We start from the raw sequence: 21,454 nt of genomic DNA, 5'->3' as shown, positions 1-21,454 counted from the left end.
AGAAAGAATCTGGGAAGCAGCAGGTAAAAAGTGACTCATCATGTGCAAGATAACTCCTACTAGATAAGCAGTTTTCTGATAATCTCTGATAACTCTGCCATCCAGAAGACAGTGGGATGACATACTCAAAGTGTGCAAAGGAACAAATTGTCACCCAAGTGTCAATGAAAAGAATTTAACTCTGTAAAATATTTGAAGAGATTTATTCTGAGCCAAATATGTGTGATCATGGTCCATGAGACAGCTTTTAGGAGGTCCTGAGTATACGTGCCCAAGGTGGTCGGGACACAGCTTGGTTTTATACATTTTAGAAGGGCATGAGACATCAAACACATTTAAGAAATACACTGGTTTGGTCCAAAAGGCAGGACAACTCAAAGTGGGGTGGTCCTAGGGGGTGGTCCAGGCTAGTGGTGAACTTCAGCATTCTCTGGTTGACAACTGGTTTGCCTAAGATGAGTTTGCCTAAAGACCTGGGATTGACAGAAAGGGAATATTTTAGTTAAGATAAAAGATGGTGGAGATCAAAGCTGAAGGAGTCTTATAATGGCTGCCCTTGGAGACAGACATGAAAAATGTTTCCGATACAGATTTTAGTTCATCTCTTTAGGTCTGGAAGGATTTAGAAGAAAAAAGATCTAGCTAAAGGAGACTCTTTACTGCAGATTTTCCCCTCACAAGAACAGCTTTGTAAGGCCATTTCAAAATATGGCAAAGAAACATGATTTGAGGTAAAATTTTTTAACTTTCTCCATTGTCTCAAAATGTTATGCCAGTGTCACGATGGAAATTAAGTCATGATATATAGGGTTAAATAAAACCCATCTGATGATAAGTCATGCCCATTTGTAGGGCATGATTCCCCAGTCCCCTTAGACAGGAATTTAGGCAAGACAAAAATCAGAGTTCAGTCCTCACAAGAATACCAATCCAGCAAAAGTGTCCTTCAAAATTAAAGAAAATAAGACCTTCCCAGATAAACAAAAGCCACTAGGCTTGCCCTAGAAGAAATGCTAAAGGGAATCCTTGAAGTGGCAACAAAAGGACATTAGACACAAAACAGTATGAAAATATAAAGATCTCTAGTAAAGGTAAACATACAGAAAAACAGAGAATCCTGGATCATAATGGTATATAAATCACTTTTAAGTCTGGTATAATATTTAAAACACGAAAGCATAAAAACAACCATAAACCAATGTAAATGGGTACACAATAGAAAAACATCAATGTGTGGCATCAATAACAAAGTTGGTCTGAGGGGATATGGACATACAGCTTAACAGCTGAAAACAGACTGTTTTCAATTTAAGATAATTTATATAATTCCCTTGGTAACCACAAAGAAAATAACCAATGAAGGACACATACAATAAAATTAGAAAGGATTCAAAGTATTCTTTTATTTTTTGTCAATACGAAAAAAGAAAGCAGCAAAACACAAAAGGCAGGTAATAAGGGAGAAAAAAAAGGGACAAAATATCTACAGAACATACCGAAAATAGCAACAGAGCTATACTGATGCTTTCCTTAACAGTAGTTATTGACTGTAAACAGATTAACTCCCCACCCTAATCTAAGGACTAGCTAAATGAATAAATCCAACCAACCAATCAAAGTACAACAATATGCTACTAAAAAAGACTAGTTTTAGATTTAATGACACACATAGGCTGAAAGTGTAAGACTAAAGCTGATGTTCCAGGCAAATGGTAACCAAAAGAAAGCAGAGCTGACCAAATTTGGTTCAGACAAAATAGACTAAGTCAAAAACTGTCACACAAGACAAGACAGCTCAAAAATATTTATGTTACAAAAGACCTCAAATTAAAACCTAACTAAATCACAAGAAACTAGAAGAAGAGCAGAATAAATCCAAGGTAAGCAGAAGGAAGGAAATTAAATAAAGATTGGAGCAGAAATAAGAGAAAAAAAAAAAAAAAAAACAGAAAAAAAAAACAGAAAAAAAGCTAAGGGTTGATTTTTTGAAAAAAGAAATTAACAAAAGGGACAAAACCTAGGCTGGGTGTGGTAACTCCTACCTGTAATGCCAGTACTTTGGAAGGCAGAAGCAGGTTGATCACTAGACCAGCGTAAACAACATGGCAAAACCCCATTTCTATGATAATAATACAAAAATTAGCCAGGTGTGGTGGGTGTGTGCCTATAGTCCCGGCTACTCGGGACAGAGGCAGGGAGAATCATCCAAGCCTAGGGAAGTTGAGGCTACCATAACTAGTGATCGAACAACGGCACTCCAGCCTGGATAACAGAGTGAGACCCTATCTCTAAAAACAAAACAAAACGAAACAAAAATTCTGACAAAACTTAAGCCAGATTAAGAAAAAGAAGATTCAAAAAAATTAAAATCAGAAATGAAAGAGGAGATATAACCAACGCCATAGAAATAAAAGCACCATAAGAATACTATGAACAAGTATACAACAACAAAATGAAGAACCGAGAAAAAATTGAAAAATTCCTAAAAACATAAAATGAACCAAGACTGACTTGTGAAGAAATAATAATTATAATAAAAAAAAAATTAACAGATCTAACTAGACCTGAAATTTGAATCAGTAACAACAAAGTTCGCAAGAAATAAAAGCCCAGGACGTAAGAACATTAAAAGAATAATTACTACCAATCCTCTGGAAAAGGCTGGAGAGGAGGGAACACTTTGAAGCTCATTCTGTGAGGCCAGAATTACCCAGATATGAAACACAGACAAGGACATCACTAGGAATGAAAACTACATGCCACTATCTCTAGTAAGTACAATGCAAAAATCCTGACCAAAATGCTGGCAAATCAAATTTGACAGCACATTAAAAGGATTATACACCACAATCAACGATGATTTACTCCTGGAATGCAAAGAATAATGAAAGATACAAAATCAATGTTACCTTAACAGAATGAACGACAAAAACCAGGCAGTCATCTCCACTGATGCAGAAACTGCATTCGGCATGATTCAACATCCTTCATTAATAAAAACACTCAACAAATTAGGAACAGGAGGATGTGGCCAAAACATAATAAAGGTCATATATAATATAAAAAGTCCACAACTAACAGTATACACATGGGTGAAGGAATGAAAGCCTTTCCTTTAGGATTAGGAACATGGCAAGGATGCCCACTCTATCACTACCTCTGTTCAACACAGTACCAGAAGTCCTGCCCAGGGCTATTAGGCAAGAAAAAGTTTATAAATAAAAGACACCCCAAGTGGAAAGAAGAACCAGGTCCCAATGGGTACTAAGGGATAGCTATACAATGAAAACTGCAAATGTCCATATAACTCAAAGCAACCTACAGATAGTTTCATTGCAATCCCCATCAAAATACCAATAGCAATTTTTTCTTCTTTTTGACCAAAAAAAAAAAAATCAGCTGTAAAATTCACATGGAATCTCAAGGGACACACACCCTCAACCCTCTGACCACCAGAGATAGCCAAAACAATTTTGAAAAATAAAGATAGGCCAGGCATGGTGGTCCATGACTGTAATCCCAGCACTCTGGGGGCCAAGATGGGCAGATCACCTGAGGTCAGGAGTTTGAGACCAGCCTGGCCAACATGTTGAAACCTCATCTCTACTGAAAATACAAAAATTAGCCAGGCATAGTGGCTGGCGCCTGTATTCTGAGCTACTTGGGAAGCTGAGTCAGGAGAACAGCTTGAACCCAGGAGGCAGAGGTTGCGGTGAGCCTCGATTGTGCCACTGCACTCCAGCCTGGGAGACACAGCAATACTGTGTGTCAAAAAAGAAGAAAGAAAGGAATAAAGGAAGGGAGGAAAGGCAGAAAGGGGGAAGGGAAGAAAGAGAAGGAGGGAGGCAGGGAAAGAAGGGAGGGAGGGAGGAAGGAAGGAAGACACGAAGTTGGATAACTCACACTTTCTGATTTGACACACAATACAAAATGACAGTAATCCAACAGTGTGGTATTAGCATAAAAAACAACAGAAGGAGGAAAACAGAGTCCAGAAATAAACCTAAGGGTATATGGCCAAATGATCTTTAACAAGGGTGCCCAGAACTCTCAATGGAGAAAGGATAGTTGCTTCAACAAATGGTGGTGGTAAAACTAGGTCTCCATATAAAAGAATAACATGGGGAAGACTTTACCTTACACCATACAAAAATTCAGCATTAAATGGATTAAACATAAGGCCTCAAACTGTAAAGATCCACAGCCAAAAACAGAGGACCACAAGCTTCTTGAAATTAGAGACATGATTTCTTGGGTATGACACCAAAAGCAAAAATAGACAAACTGAAAAATGCCTGCCAATCAAAGGAAACAACCAGTAAGGGTGAAAAGACAACCTAAGGAATGGAAGAAAATATCCGCAAATATTAAATCTGATAACATCTAAAGAACTCCCACAAAGCAATAGTACCAAGAAACAACCTGACTAAATACTGGGCAAAGGACTTGACTGACACCTTTCTCTGAAGACATACAAGCACACAAAAAGATATTCAACATCTCAACTCATCACAGAAATCCAAATTTAAAACAACAACAACTAATGAGATATGATTTCAATGCCTATCAGGGTTGTCAAGAGAGAAATAAAAAGAAAATATACAAAAAGCAAACAACAGTAAAGTTTGGGCAGGAATATGGAGAAACTGAAACTCTTGTGCACAGTTGATGAGAATGTAAAACAGTGGGGCTGCTATGAAAAGCACAAAAATTACTCAAAAATTATAAAATTTCCACATATGATCCAGCAATCCCATTTCTGAGTGTATACATAAAAACATCCAACAGGATCTGGGAGAGTTACCTGCACAGCTGTGTCTGCAGCAACATTACTCAACAATAGTCAAGAGGTGGTGGTAACCAAAATGCCCATCCAGAGGAATGGATAAAGATAATGTGGTATACACACAATTGAGTATTATTCTGCCTCAGAAAGAGGAAGGAAATACTGTCACATGCCACAACACGGATGATGAACCTTGAGGACACTATGCAGTGCAAAGTAAACTAATCGAAAAAAGACAATCACTATGATTTCCACTTATTAAAACAAACTCGAAGTCAATTCACAGAAGCAAAGAGTGGGATGGTGGTTGTTACGGGCTGTGGGGAGGAGGAAGTGGCAGAGTTGTTTAATAGGCAGAGTTCCAGTTTTACAAGATGAAGGCATTCTGAAAATCTGCCACACAACAATGTAAATGTAGTTAACACTAATGGACTGTACAGTTAAAAATAATTACGATGGTAAATTCATGACTATCTTTTTTTTTTAACCACAATTAAAAATTATTTAGGCATTTTAAACCAAACAAACCAAGAACTACAAAGAAACCTTTGCCCTTATTCAGTTGGTTTCTTCTTACCAGGAATATTGGCTCTGTGAAATTATTTTATGTAAACTCCTAGGAGTAAACTTAATAAGTAATAAATAAGCAAACTAATAAATGCCAAAAGTTTTGTGTAAAACAAAGATCTATATATTTCAAATAAAGTTAGGTAGGGGAGAAAAAATCTGTTGAATTTTAACAGGGAATTTCATTTAAAAAACAAACGGCAAATATTTCACTTAATTGGAGATAGAAAGTCCATGTCCATTTTAAAAATTATTTTCAAAGGTATGCAAAAGTTGACACAAGCATAATACGCTCCTACCTATCCACTCTCCAGTTTCAAAACATTTGAAAAATCATGGCCAGCGCTGATTCATCTTTACCCATGTAGTCCCGCGCTGAATCACTTAGAAATAAATGGCCACTACCAAATTGTTTGAACCTGAAATATTTTGGTAAGCCTCTCAAAAAGGGAAGTAACTCTGCAAATGATTGCTAGGTATCTTAGGCATCTTCCAATATATACACGCTTTCTTTTCTCCCTTTATCCAAGTTTGTCTTGATTCTTTGACAAGAATACTTCCTCAACGGTACGGTGCACTGCCACTACTGGGAGATGCATGATATCTAGTTATGTCTTTTGTGGACACACTGAAATCAACATGTTTAGGCGTCATAAGCATGAAACATCCAGTTTCATATCCCCTCTCTCAATGTTTTCCCCTAATGAGAAGGCCTCTCAACTTTCACAGCCCAACATCCTTACCTAAAATTTCCAGCTGAACAGTAAATACCAGGAGTGCAGGCAGCACAGGCACAAGGTCATAGTGGTCAAACAACAATCAGCCCCAGCGTGTGGAGTACTGAATTCAAAAGAGCCAGCTTGGGCTCTTTCAACAGCAAGCCAACTGAGGACTTTGGCTGGGTCTTAAATCAGGGTCCAAGTAGGGACTATGGAAGTGCACATAAGCAACAGAACAAAGTATAAAATCATTACAGGTAGGCAGGAGTTGCTACTGTTTGTTGTCCCTATCCTGTTCTTTCAGTGTTTCTGCATTTCTAGAAATTTCTGTTAAACACGCTGGGCAAAATATTTTACTTCATTAGCACATCAGATACTAGCAAGCACTTGGGTGTAAACCTGTCAGGAGTCAGAGCCTGGGGTGTAGGAAGGTGAAACAAATCTGCAGACACATCTTTTCCTTATCACTAGTTGAAGGTCATCCGGACAACTTCAGCCCTTCACCTCAAGGAACACACATAAAATTTATCACATTTAAAACAAAGTTCCCCTCTCATGACAAACCAAATGGACACACAGTTTACATAGCTATGGTTTACATTCTTGAAAGAGGCTGGGCTGTTGGATGTAGCCCAAAGGGACATCACACCACTACTCAGCATCAAGAATCCACTGCAAACCCAAGAGACCATGAGGCAACATACTCTCTCTTAGGGAGAGCTAAATGTGTTCTGTTTCTCTCCAATCAAGATACTGGTACAGATAAAACAGAATAAAATAGAAAGAAAAGATAGGAAAAGAAAAGGCAAGGAAAGTGGCCGAGAAGACAAGGAAAACAAACAAACAACAGCAACAAAAAACAACTTACCTGTGTCAAATTTGATAAAGCTGGTTATCTTGCCACTCCCTAAATCAATCCGGACAGTATCATTCACTTTGATGACAGGATCTGGGTAGCGAATGGTTCGAGCATCATGAGTCACCAGGTGTGGAATTCCCTTTGTCCCCACAGTAATCTTCCTTACTTTGCACAACTTGTACTATACACATAACAAGGAAAAACCAATTTAAGAGGTAAACACAAAAAGTCAGCCCAAAGCAGTCACCCAACCATTATTATCCCACCAATTTTCAGCATTTCTTTAGTTAGAGAAGGAGTGCTCTTGGGAAAATTGTATTAGCCACTCACAGAGCTGATGGTCTGCCATAATGATTTAGTAATTTAGACATCCGGGAAACCTCACCAAGGGGGAATCTGTTTCAGAATCCTCTGGGGGCTCTGGTAGCTGAACTAACTTCTGGTCCTTTATCAGAGGCTACAAGCCTGTTGCCTGTACACCTGAGCAGTAACACAGAATCAACTGACTGGTCTATCATTTTCTCCTCAAGGATGTTTTTCCCGAGAGAACTCTCATCTTGCTACTCTGGAGAGGTGGCTAGTGCCCTAGCAACAAAGTTAACTCTCCTACTGCTAAAAACATGATGCTTTTATGACCAGGTTAGATAAAAACAGCTTTCTCAGCCAACCAGGTGCCTTCCATACACAATGCTCCTCTTCCTCATCTGATTTTTCAGTGGTACATCCCATTATCTATGGGCCTTAGTTCCTTGTTAAAACTTATTGCTCTGGTACTGCTCAAATGACATCTACCAGTAGAAGCTGTTCAAAATATCTCATACCAACTATGTGTGTCAGCCCAACAGTTAGCCAAGCCCCATTATGTTCCAGAAGCAATCTTCAGAAGCTTCAAATGGTATACTTTGTAATCTCAAATGAACATAACCCATTTGTGGCTGTTAATGTCCATCCTAGTTAACACAGGCCCCCCCCCCAGAGTGTCACTGTTCCAAAGTAAAAAAGTGATTTTCTTTTAGCTTTGCTGGGAGAAAAAGCTTCTCAGGGCAAGTTTTGGGTAAATATGTAAATAACAAGGACAAGTAGAGTGCCAGGTGACAAAAACCCCCCATGAAAAGATGAGAGAAACCCTCCAAAAAGTGCACAATAAATGACTCCAGGAGCCACTACCTTTTTTTTTTTTTTTTTTTTTTTTATCAGCTCCTGCATTTCCTCTACAGATATTTCACTCTCTCCCTCATCTTTGAGCTCTCAGGACTAACTAGATTTGCCAGTTTGTCTCTATCATTGCTTTTGACCTGCCTAGGAGGTGTGGAAAGAGACATGGCAAATAAAGAAATAAAGTAGCAAGAGCTTGGGCTCTCACTCCTATAAAAAGGCCCCAAGTTCAAATACTGTATCCTTAAGCTTCAGAGGACAAGATGGGAATAATTATTGCATACTCCTACATGTAATACATTTATGAGATGAAAGAACATAAAGGACCTAGCAAAGCAGTTAATGCCAGCTAATATTACTTCTGCTGCTACTACAGATCCAACACTATTAAAGCACTATGGAGATGTGAGGCCATTTAATATAATGCAACAGTCCAAGAAAGTGATGACACTCCACATGTGGAACTTAGGTCATATTAATTCTACCAGTTAAGGTAAGGGAATTCACCAGCCAGTCATATCCAAGCCCACTTATATGTGTTAAGGCCTGGCTCCTAGGCAGTCAGTCTAATGAGAGCACTCTCCTCTCTCCATCTCAAAAGTTCACAGTTGACACAACCCTCCAGGCACTCTCTTTAGTGAGTGTTCAGTTTGTTTACCAACACCAGCTCACATTTACCCCCACTACAAATACAAACCCAAGATCATTTTCAGCTTTCTTGGTCAAGGAGTTAAGCACAGAAACGAAAGCTGCCTGGCTCCCCAATCAGAGCTGCCTACTGGACCAACCAACTGAAAACCTTAGATAAAAGAGAGGTCCCACACAAATGCAGAAATTGAAGAAACCCCCAGACACTGTGTGAAAACATACCAACTAAAACTCTTAAAGAATGTCAGAAGTAGTCCAAAGGACAATTAAGCAGATGGAGCTCTTTTCTTTCAAAATGAAAACCAAATCCTTCTTTCCTGTTGCCCTGCCAGTACCACCCCCAAATTAACTTCAGGAATACCTTTGGGTACAGATTTCTGTTTGACCCTAAAGGACAAGACATCAGAAACTTGCCTGCATACATACAAAAAGGCCCCAGTATGTAAAACTTTTGTTCTACTGCCAGTCATAGTAAGGCAAAGCAGGGCAAGAGTCCTTTGAAAGTTTAGGGCCTGTGTGACAAGTTTGGATGGGACGTGGAGGGAGTGAATGGTGGCAGGGGAGCAAAGCAAACATACTGCAAACCAAGGTGACCATGGGAATGGATTCACCAACCAGGGATGTTTTAAGTACTTTGCATTCATAAACATGTGTATTGAAGGTTAAGCATGCAGAGGTAGGGTCAGGAGGTGTTGTCATCAAGACACTGAATAAAACTTGGCACACTCCTTCCAACCACACATAAATGCCCCCATAAAGGAAAAAAGATCCAAATCCAACATACAACCAAATTCAGCAGATAGAATTACATACCAGAATACAACATCATCAAGCTATGGTGCCACAGTAGGCAAAAGATACTTAAGCGTGATGAGGCAGAAGGAGAATATGGACACAGACAGAGTGACCAGGGTGCTGAAGGAGGTCTTTTTGAGGTTCATTGAGCAGCCAAGCAGAATCGCCTCAGACAATAAATGGCATACAAGGGTTACTAACCTGCCAGCTTCGCATGAATACATGTGGATGGGGTACAATATGATAATCAAAGCCCACTCTTCTCTTTGCCTTCTACTCCTAAATGGAAATCTACCAAGCTACAGTTCATAAGCACCAGAGCAGCTGGTCAAGAAACCAGGCTTGTTCAAGCCTAGGGTAAATAACTGAGGAGTTATTTACTGAGGAGTAAATAACTGAGGAGTTATTTACTGAGGAGTAAATAACTGAGAACTATATTTAAAAAAACTGAGGAGAAAGCAAGCAGAGAAAACACATTTTCCCCTTTTACCTCCAAAGGCCTTGGGACAAAATCATAAAAAACAGAACATCACTCCACAGCCTATATTCTGCAACCAGTGAGGTCAGACTTGAAAACAATCTGTCTCTGTTGACTTCACTCTTCCATCCCCATTTAGGAGAAGGACAACTTGCAATCTGCCTTTAAAAGTTACTCTCCAATCAACAGTATGCCTTCGTCCTTTATTCTGCTTTTGCAATCCCTATCTTTCACAGTGCCAGTCCAGTGACCACTTACTAAGGCAGTATACAAAACCTAGGGCTCCTAGTGGACAGTCTCAATCTCTCCAGCTGTACTCCATGCTAGATTTAAGAAACCTGTCCTTGATAACATGAGAAAAGAACTCTGAAATGCCATGCTCTAGCTCTCAAATGGTTCTACGCAGTTACCAAGATCCCTATTACTGATACATGTATTATAATCACTGCTCCCTATTCAGAATAAAAAGTGCCCTCCCAACTTCATGAGGCAAGTCTTTGCATCATGGCCTGCTGAATGCATCCTTGTCACCCAACTGTCCTGCACATTTTTTTGTATGTGACATCCTGAACCTACTTGGGGATTCTAAAATGTTTCCAGTGAAAACTAATTCTGTTGCCCTTCCACCCTGGCTCATTAGTTCCAAATATCCCAGGTAAGACAGGTCCAAGCAAGTTCTATAGCTGTGAACTCACAGAAGGCCTATTCACACCTCAAAGTCTACCTGCTGCCTTCCACTTGTCACATACATCCTGTGCAGTGTACTGTCTCAGCTGAGATGACAACAGTGCTAAGATAGTCATAATAGTTAGCAGGTATAGGTGACAGTCAGGAGAGAGACAGCAAAAACAAAAGTAGAAACACTTTCTTCTTCTGTATCTTTCACAGATTCTCTCACTAACCAAAACTTTCTGCATGACAGCAATAGCACCACCATGGCATCAAACTTGAAACCTTGGGCCCAAAGGTCCTTTGTCTTTAAATGCAGGCATGAAACACCCTCTGAAAAAGGCACGGCCTCTCCCTTTAAAGGTGCCACCAGTTCCAAGTGGCCTTCCTCCATCCTTTGAGGTTCACTCTGGAACCATTAATCCAAGCTTCATGATGCATGTCAGTTCTTGAAGTATCCACAGGTAACTTGACTGCCACACAAATGACACTCATTAACTATCCACAACTGAGTAAAATGCCTGTAAGCATGTTAGCATATTAACAGGTAACAATTCTGTCTAACCTTTATGCAGAGCTGAGTGACCAGGTTTGCAGTACTTTCAAAACCAGGCCCAAGACAGGCTAAAAACTTCTGATCACTTTTATTAAGAAAAGTGATCCAGCAAAAGCCAACACCATGGCAGGCTTTCTTCATATTCACTACAAACAACTTTACTACCTGTGCACCAAACCTTCATGTGGCCAAAACAGTTCAGGATTTAGATCTTGGGTCCTCTTGCTTAGTAGAGGCCCATCCCGCCAGGAAACTAGAGCTTCACTAAGGGTAACGCTGGACGTTTCATGAGGGGAACTTCCAGATGAGTAAACCTCTTAGCATAGGGGTAGCCTCAACATCTGCAGAAAATCAATCACTTTTCCTTTGCCCCACAACTGAAAAGACGGTCTTCAGATTTTGAAGATGTGACTCCCCCATCATCTTCTCACCCCACCTCATAATGAACAAAATGTCTTTTGAAGCAACTTGAATGGAGCTGGAAGCCATTATTCCACGTGAAGTAATACAGCAGTATAAAAAATCAAAACTCTTATGTTCTCGATTGTAATTGGGAGCTATGCTATGAGTATGCAAAGGCATACAGAATGATACAATGGGCTTTGGAGACTTGGGAGGGGACCAAGAATAAAAATAAGTATATATTAGGTATAATGTACACTACTAGGGTGACAGGTGCACTAATATCTCAAAATTCACCATGTATAATTCATCCAAGTAACCCAAAAACCACTTGAATATAAAAAGCTACTCAATTTTTAAAATTTAGTTACTGTTTTTAAAAGAAATGTGGAGAAAACGACTTCGTGTGTGGCTAATGTACAGCACTCTACCAAAAGAAAACCTCAACTCTGCCGCCTGTCTCTTCAGCAATCTTGATGAGCGATGATTTGTAATCACATCACCACCTATTACAACATGCCTGCCCCATCAACACCCTTTCCATACAACCTTGACTGCAAGGTGAGGGCCCGTGTCATTCTCCAAAATGAAATGTCAAATATGAGGCTTCACTGAAAGCATTCTACTCTGTCCTTCTCGAACCGCAGATTAAAGAACTCTTTGCTTCCAAGTTTCCACTGCCTTTTGTAGAACACCCACACAAACCAGTCGGAAATCTTTCCCACCTGGCCTCCTTTAGAAACAAACAAATGTTAACTGCCCAGGTTCCATCTTTTCTGAACCTTAAAATTCGACTGCCTATTCTCTCCACCAGTTTTTTTTCCTTGCCCAACAAAAAACCACTAGTCTCCACACTCATCATCTTGATCTCAACCACCTCCTTTTGCACCAGATTCCAATGGTCTAAAAAAAAAAGGGCAAGCATTGCCCCTTATCTTAAAAGAAACTCCCTCTTAACAAAGTTACCTTTTTCTAGTTACCGCCCTCTATCTTGTACTTTGGGAATAACTGCCACCTTTATGAGGTTCAGTCTTCTCAATGTTCAAGAATGACAATCCACAAACACATCTCTGGTTGGTTACTCTCTGACATTCTCTTTTTGATTTCTTTAACCAGTGTTTTCTACTTTCCAAGAAACAGAACTTACACCACCTAGATCCTGTTCATAAACTCTCTGCAATATGAAATCTCCCTCTCCCCATGCACATTCATCATTGAATACAAGCTGCCCAATGTCAAAGAGGATTCTGTGCCACCTATTCAACAGCTTCTATTCTAACTCATACTTGAGCAGTGTTTCAGTCCTCTATTTCAGTCAGCACCTACTTCTTTCTGTCTCATCATCAACTTGCAAGTTCCAACGCAAGCAGAACCCAAAGCATTAACACACTGTCCTTCCACAACTCTCTCAAGCATCCATGTATTTCATCAAGATCTGCAGCTACCATCTCCTTACCCTACCAGGAAATACTCAGTCACCCTGTCACACATGTTCTTCCCCTCTACCACAATAGGGGATGCATACTCTAAACCCTTTGTCTTCTTTGCCATGTCCCAGGTGATACTTGTGTCTTTTACCCCGACTCGCAATGGGAACAGGCACTGCCTTAGTTCCCATTATTCATGTGCAGGATCATCACAGGCTCACCCAAAATCTTTCCTTTTCTCCCATCCACTGTAGTAGCAATCATAGAAAACAAAAAAAACCAAGATCCACCTTATTGCCCATTCGTAAATCCAATGACTTCCATTTCTGTGATCTTCAACTAATACCAAGTTGTTAAAGGGAAAAATTATGTCTGAAATCCATCAGGCTGCTTTCTCAAGACCCACAAAATACCCCTTTTCTAGTTTTATTTTCGAGAGTGGAGGGCTGTTTGGATATTCTGTTTCTCCACTAACCTGTGCTACCTGGAGGACTAATAGCCTGTATAAAAAGGCTCCATTGTGTGTCCCTGACTCACTGAAATCCAAGAAACCCATCATTCTCCACTCTAAAAGTCACTGTGCCCTTTAACCTGTGGCTGCTGGGTGGGGTGTGATAGGGAATGCTCCCTTTCCAGCTGTCCTAAGAAACAACCAGCAAAGAAATAAGCTCAACCAAAACTTCCCCAAATCTCTGATCTCTTGCACAAAGATAAGGTCCTTACCCTAACCCAGAATAGCCATTTGGCACTTGTGGCCACTATGTGATACTCACCTGGGCACAACCTTTTTACATGGTGGCTGGCCAATGTAGTAGAGCCAGTACTAGGTATTAACAACACTCCAATATCTCCTTCTCCTACTCTATCTCTCCCCATTTAAAAATTCACACCAACGGTTGGGTGTGGTGGTTCATGCCTGTAATCCTAGCACTTTGGAAAGCTGAGGCAGGCAGATTACAAAGTCAGGAGTTCAAGACCAGCTTGGCCAATATGGTGAAACCCCACGTCTACTAAAAATACAAAAATTTGCTAGGAGGGGTGGCACATGCCTGTAGTCCTAGCTACTTGGGATGCTGAGGCAGAAGATTAGCTTGAACCCAGGAGGCGGAGGTTGCAGCGAGCAGAGAAGGCACCACTGCACTCCAGTCAGGGTGACACAGGCAGATTCCATCACCAAAAACAAAACAAAACAAAACAGAACAAAACAAAAAAAATCACCGGGGCTACCAATCTGTATTGTCTCTTGAGATCCAAATTCCTTACAAAAGCAGAAACCAGTGATCAGATTTGAGATTTCCCCGTGCTTTCTAGCTTTTGGGCACAACAGAACCCAACAGCCTGGGCAACTGAACACACTTCAGGATGCTAGACCTAGTTCCTATCACCTAAAACAAAGCACCTCCTTGTGGGAACAATCCACAAAACAGAAGGGACACTGCATCAAGGGACACTACCAAAGAAGTTAAAAATAACCAAACAACTGACCAATTAAAAAACTACCCAGACATGAAAATATTCGTGAATTCTTATAGGGACTCCAATGTGTTACCCCCAAAGAAACAACTGAGAAAAAGGCAAGCTGGTTAAACGAAGTGGAAACAATGTCCAATAAAACACTGAGATTCATCTGTAGAATGTGTCTCACAGTTAGATGGCATTTGGTCACTGTGCAGGTGATTTGTGTTATGTGAGAAATAAGGAAGAAGTCACCCCATGACCTTAAATCCAGGGAAAAGAGGAACGGATGACTGAGGGGTGATCCTGGTTTCCAAAGAAGTGTTCCCTACACAGAAAAAAGGCAGGTGCTGTCCACACAGAAAGGAAAGTTTCCCCAGTGATACTGACTTTGGCCATTACATTTGGAGAGGGGGTAGTTTTAGGATTGAGGCAGACATCAGGAAGTCAACAATCTCCTATGTCTAGTAAGTGTGAGGCACCACTACTACTAACATAGTCACAGAAACCTGGCAAAACAGCATATTATCATCATTTCAGAGAAAATGAAGGCTTAAAAAAGGTTCTACATACTGTTGCCCATGGTTACATCATTAATCAATGACAGCGTTCAGATTCTCACCCAGGCCTTCTTGGTTCCAATACCAGACCTTCCTCAGAGAACTGCTTACTCTGTACCCTGCTTCTAAAACAGCCTCGTGTGGAAAATCCATTGTCTTGTAACACGGCTGGCAAACCTACGTGCCCGAATTAAACAACCAGACAGACAAGCAGAGACAGCAATTATTCCCAGAATATGTTCTAAATGCTGTCTGACAACCTTAGCAACAGACCTATCTGTATGGAAATTATAAAGCTCACTTAAAAGCTCACATACCTTTGCCTCTTCCGCTGTGATACGATGAACAGCAAAACGGCCCTTGGTGTCATAGACCAGGCGGAAATGTTCACCTGTCTTCTCGATGCTGATGACATCTGATCACAAACAAGCATAAGGAACGTTATTAATGTAAAGTTTCTTTGGCCTACACAGCAAGAGCACTCCATGCCAGGCTGAACGTGAGAACATTTTAGCAGCCTGGGGAATCCCCCAGTGCTTGATGTGGGTGCTTGAACGAAACCAACCAGCCCCAGTCCTGTCCCAACAAATTACATCCAATAAAAGGAAGTGTCTATATATATGGCTACTCTACTGCTTTCTATGTTGTGTAATGGCTGCTTGCGACTGTGTTCTGGGTTAATGCACTCAGGATGCAGAGAAAACACACATAAGCATACCCAGACACACTAGGAAACCAAATGAATGAGCAGTCCTCACATTTAAGCAGGCAAGGCTCAAGGCTCTGCAGGTTGCCCAGTCAATGGCTTGGCAAGCCTTGCCATGACTCTATGACTTCCCTTATCAGGAGTCTTGCCTTGCTTGGGACCTGGGGTTTTGAGCAAAAAAGCAAAATACAAAATGCAGTAAAAAAACAAAAAAAGCAAAGAAGGAAGGAAAGTAGGAAAAGAAGGTCTGTCTTTTCTAATTCAGCAGCTGGATCCTGCAAAGTCTGGTCTGGAATGCCTCTCACCTCTGTAGCTTCCACACCACCTGATAAACCAAACATCTCCCAGCTTTCCGGAAAATACTAGGCTAAAAAAGTGTTACAAAGTATTGACCGGCTGGGTGCAGTGGCTCAAGTCTGTAATCCCAGTACTTTGCGAGGCTGACGTGAGCAGATCACAAGGTCAAGGGATAGAGACCATCGTGGCCAGCATGGTGAAACCCTGTCTCTATTAAAACTGCAAGAATTAGCTGGCCATGGTGCCGTGTGCCTGTAGTCCTAGCTACCCAGGAGGCTAAGACAGTAGAATCGCTTGAACCCAGGAGGTGGAGACTGTGGTGAGCCATTGTGCTCCAGCCCGGTGACAGAGCAAGACTCCATCTCAAAAAAAAAAAAAAAAAAAAAAGGGTATTGAGCCTGTCGCCATGGAAAGAAAGAGTGAACAAACCACTAGGTCAGAATTCCCCAGTGCCTTTTCCCTACCATCCCTCTCAGCACACTTTTACTCTAAATGAGTGTGACCCTTTTCTCCCTTCTCCACTCTCCTCTCCTAGCAAGCTGCAAATGCATCGGTGGAGATCTGGCATGGTTAAGTCATCAACAGAGAAAGTGGAAAGACAGGGCCAAAACCCTGTTCACCGACAAAGATTCTCTCCTTGACCAGTCATTAGCCAGACTCCTCTGAGCCCTCTTCTTGGCTGGGCTTCAACCGTGGCCTATGAAGATCTGAACACTAACATGGCTTCTAGAAGCTCAAGATGAGCCCAATCTCTGTCAAAGTGCCTGCCTGAGAAAACTCAAGGCTGCCAAAAGAATTTACTGGTTTTTTTCAGTCAACACCTGAGGACAGCTCTTCAGTCAGGAACCTAAATTTGATAACTGCCAGCTAGCAGCCACTGCTGGTCTCATCCCATTTACATTACCAACCCCTTTCCAGCTTTTCACTTGAGCCTTGCCACTCTGTCCCTATCCTTCATTCTCCTTCTGAAATGACCAGCAGTAAATCGTGTACAAATCAAAGTTCAGAGTCAGGTTTTGTTTACCGTTGGCAACATGTAAGTCCCACACCTTGCATTTCTCTCAACCTGTTCCTTCGTCAAAACAAAGAGCTCTTTCCTTACCCATGAATCCAGCAGGGTATGTGACATCCACTCGAACCTTGCCATCAATTTTGACGAAGCGTTGCATACATATCTTCTTTACCTCATCTCCAGTCAACGCATACTTAAGTCTATTCCTGAGGAAGACGATCAGGGGAAGACATTCCCTCAGCTTGTGGGGACCTGTCGACGGACGAGGTGCCTGTAGAAGACAATGGCAGGCAAGCTGATCTCTCAAGATCCACCCCTTATGTAATCAGATTGAGTAGATGATTTGCCTTAGTTCAGCATTAGTTGAACTTGTTGAGAAAGAGGAATAAAAGAAGGCAATTATTTCATCGATTTAGAGAGGTATGCCTTGTTAGGAAGATCACACCCCCAACTATGGAAGTCCCATTTTGTGCCCCTTCCTTTCACAAATCCAGGCTCACAACCATCTCCCCATTTTGCCCTGCCCCAAGCACCACCACCACTGGTACTGCCTCCTTAAACTTTCCTTGAATACAACACTACATCCCATGTATCTCGGGTAGAGCTTACACTTTACCCACAACCTACAAAGACATATTCTACTACTTTCTCACCATTCCAGGCCTCAAAGTCCCACACAAGCCCTGCCGATGCTGTTAGACCTATACTTTTGCAGTTTTAGTGTTATAACAACTTTTGACTATTTGCTACCAGTACATAGAAAGGTCTCAAGTTCTGGGGTTGTACTGTTTTGAACTCCACTCCTCAATTATCTCTTAGGCTCAGAGCACACAGGAATCCTTCCTAATGGAGACTGTTCTTAAAGCTGCTTCTACAGCTCCCTCTTTAGCTTTATCCCTTTTTAAATGGACTCACAATCATTAACCACACACTTTCATCAACACTAAGGGAAAAAGAGGGGAGCCCACAATACCGAGGACTAAGTTCCCAGCAAGTCTTCTTTATAAGAGTGCCTTGACCAAGCACAGCAGCTCAACACTGTAATCCTAGCACTTTGGAAGGCCGAGGTGAGTGGATCACCTGAGGTCGGGAGTTACAGCCAGTCTAACCTATGTGGAGAAACCCTGTCTTCACTAAAAATACAAAACTTTGCTGGGCATAGTGGTACATGCCTGTAAACCCAGCTACTTGGGAGGCTGAGGCAGGAGAATCGCTTGAACCCAGGAGGTGGATGTTGCAGTGAGCCAAGATTGTGCCATTGCATTCCAACCTGGGAAACAAGACTGAAACTGTCTCCAAAAAAAAAAAAAGTGCCTTGCTTATCCTCTCAACAACAGAGGGAACAGTGGCCCACCAAGGGAGGGTCAGATACTAGGGGGCAGTAGCAGAGGTAAGACCTGGAAGCAGAAACAGACAGGGAAAGGCTGCAAATCCAGGTCCCCAGGCAACACACAGCCAATTTTCTCTCTGAAAATACCAGCATGAGGAACACAAGTTTCTGCTACTCAGTGTTCAGAGTTCCACCTGTCCCAAGAAGAGGCTATGTAATCTATCAAGTTAGTTACCAAGTGCCTACTATGTGGATGTGGACCCTGAGGGCTGCATATTTTCTCTTGGATGCCCCATGTTTATTCCTGCCCAAAAAACTTTTGGTATCTTAATCATCTCGCTTCCGTCTTCTTCTTCACACGGGCTCCCTTTCTATCTCAGAAGACCCAAAACTTTCTTATGGCTTCAACCACTCTCTTCCATTGTCACCACACCAACAATGTGGAAACTGCCTAGTCTGCCTCTTCTCAGAGGTTTGCCTTCTTTGCCTCTGGGAATGTGTCCTCATCCTGCCAGGTCTTCAAGGTTGAGTTCAAGAGACTCCTGCATTTCTCACACAATTTCCTGCCCTTGTTTCATGGGCTCCTGTAGCCTTTACTGTTAAACCTGTATCTTGGGCTCAACGTAAAAAACAGCTACTCCACCCTCTGAAACAAAGGGTAACTTCAAGTTAAATGTATTCGGATACTAATGGGGACTCAGTGCACTGTAACTGAACTCCTTTGTTATGTGGAATTCGGCAGGTTCATTAACCCCCTCAGCTCTGGGCTCTGGGAGTGCCCACTAAATTGGGAAGTTCAAAGAGCAAAGGAGACCACCAGGACTTGATATCCTGGTGTTTTGTTGTTGTTGTTGTTGGCATTTTTAATCCTGTATCTATTTGAGAGCGCCAGCTCTAAGAAATGGTTTTGTGGTATGACACAATTTGAATAAATCACAACACACCAGCCTAACAGCTCTTTTGAAAATATTAACCCCTATGATGAGCGCTGTGGCTAACAAGGACATTTTGTGGATAACAGCAAAGTGCTGTAATCTCAGCACTTCGGGAGTGGCCACAGCCGGTGGATCACAACGTCAGGAAATTGAGACCATCCTGGCCAACATGGTGAAACCTGGTCTCTACTAAAATACAGAATTTAGCTTGGTGTGGTAGCTCATGCCTGTAATCCCAGCTACTGGGGAGGCTGAGGCAGGAGAATCGCTTGAACCCAGAGGGAGAGGCTGCAATGAGCTGAGATCACGCCACTGCACTCCAGCCTGGAGACAAGCAAGACTGTCTCAAAAAATAAAAATAAATAAAAGAAGAATCCCAAACATCTCCCATAGTTCATTACTTTAAGTCTTTCTGATCTCCTGAAAGAGGCTTCATCATTTTACACTCTTTAAAACTGCAGTCGCTCAAAGCCCCATTCATCCTTCCCACGGCCCTATTATTTTTCTCCCAGCCCTCAGCACCTGTGAACATACTGTAACTTCCCTCTCCTCTCAGCAGGATATAAGATTCAGCAAGAGAGAGGGATAGATTTTGTTGTCCAACCATTTTGTACAAGGGTGGGCCCACATAACACCACCTGGTATGTATCAGGCTTTCAATAGTTACTAAAAGATGGCACGCCCAGGTTCTCAGCGACATTATGGATCACAACAGTGCTCAAAGTTGAGGGCGGAGAGCTGTTCGACCCGCAGTTTCCAAACAAGATGTCATAACTTTTTTCTCAGGGTCCTTTTCAGAAGGGAGTAAGGATAAGTTCCTTGAGCGCCAAGTCTTCACCAACGAAAATCCCACATAATAAATAAGCAAACAGTATTCCCACGAAATAGCAAGTCACAGGTAACCAGCATGCATTCCTGACTAAAAATCAAATATAGTTATACTCACAAATACACCCGTTAGTTTGTCGAGCATCCAATGCTTCGGCGCTGCAACACGCTTCAAGTGCTTCTTGGGGCCCCGGGCCTGAAAAGGACACCAAACTTTTTCAGAGAAATTCGTCTCATTTGACAGTAAAATGTCCTCATCTTCAGCTGTAAGAACTGCTAACGAGTAATACCTGATCCGAGGAGAAAGGATAGTCCAGCCTATTTCACGCCCAGTTTTGAGCAAATATTACTTCCTGCCAGATCCCAGAACAAACCCCGCAAAACTCTCAGACCTTTGAAAATCTCACGAGTCTCCCTGGCGTCTTTCAAGAGAGCGTCCACAATGCTCTCCAAGCGAATCTGAGATTGCTTTAACGTATGGATATAAGCTAACATGGGTAAAAAGCTAGTGCTGGCCTGTGTAATCAAGGGTGGGCTTGCAAGGTTAGCCGAGGCAGCTTGTCTCTAAGACTCACGTGCCAGCAGCACCCCCGGCCCTCAGTCCGAGCACAAGAGCCAGCTCGGAACCCCCAGCCGCACTCTTCTCAGACCTCCGCTCTCCAAATCGGGTTTCCTGAAAGCAGCACAAGCAGCATTCCCATCCGCCAAGTAGGGACACCCGAAAAGTGAAAGATCGCGAACGTGGAAAGGTCCTTCTTCAAAAGATGGAGGCCGGTAGGCCCTGAGGTAGGGCGCACACGTCTTACCATGGCAAAATCCTGCGACGGAAAAGAACCTCTTCTTTTCCGGTGCAACCGTACTCTGTGGTCGTAATCCGCGGGAAGTCAAATGAGTGAGAATTTCGGTTCCGGTTTCCGACTCTAGTAAGTAACCTTTTCCTATTCTACAGTTGTAGAAGTCACAATTAGAACTGAATTTCTTAGCATTTTCAGTTTCTGATACCAATTCACAAGTGTCAGTTGTGCCACCGGACATTTTGTTGTGCTTCCTCCCCTCAGGTCGGCTGAGCTGTGAGGACGCAGTTTACACTCTAAAAATTACCTTTCGACAACTTTAAAAATATTTAACAGAAGCTCTGAAGGAGCACGATTTAGGAGCCTTAAAAAAAAAAACAATAAGAAGAAATAACCTATGTGATTCCTTGTGACTGTGACACGTTGTATTGTAAAATCATGATTTGAGAAACAAATAATTCTTTCAGAATTGGGGC

The 21,454-nt window shown here is 41.8% G+C and overlaps 1 protein-coding gene across 4 annotated transcripts in view; it reads right to left on the bottom strand.

Moving 5' to 3' along the window:
* RPS4Y2 (ribosomal protein S4, Y-linked 2) overlaps window positions 1-21,016 on the bottom strand; it is a 28,004-nt gene extending 6,988 nt beyond the window's left edge. Inside the window, 5 exon segments of one of the 4 annotated variants that reach the window (NM_001145066.2) lie at window positions 6,941-7,112; window positions 15,394-15,491; window positions 17,182-17,362; window positions 20,303-20,380; window positions 20,991-21,016. In NM_001145066.2, coding sequence (NP_001138538.2) covers window positions 6,941-7,112; window positions 15,394-15,491; window positions 17,182-17,362; window positions 20,303-20,380; window positions 20,991-20,993 — 532 coding nt within the window. In that variant the 5' untranslated portion in view covers window positions 20,994-21,016. 4 annotated transcript variants of the gene reach the window in all.
* Between the last annotated feature and the right edge of the window lie 438 nt (window positions 21,017-21,454).

Source organism: Macaca mulatta, chromosome Y (assembly GCF_049350105.2).
Source record: "Macaca mulatta isolate MMU2019108-1 chromosome Y, T2T-MMU8v2.0, whole genome shotgun sequence".
Taxonomy (NCBI): domain Eukaryota; kingdom Metazoa; phylum Chordata; class Mammalia; order Primates; family Cercopithecidae; genus Macaca; species Macaca mulatta.
This window is presented reverse-complemented; position numbering and strand designations above follow the sequence as displayed.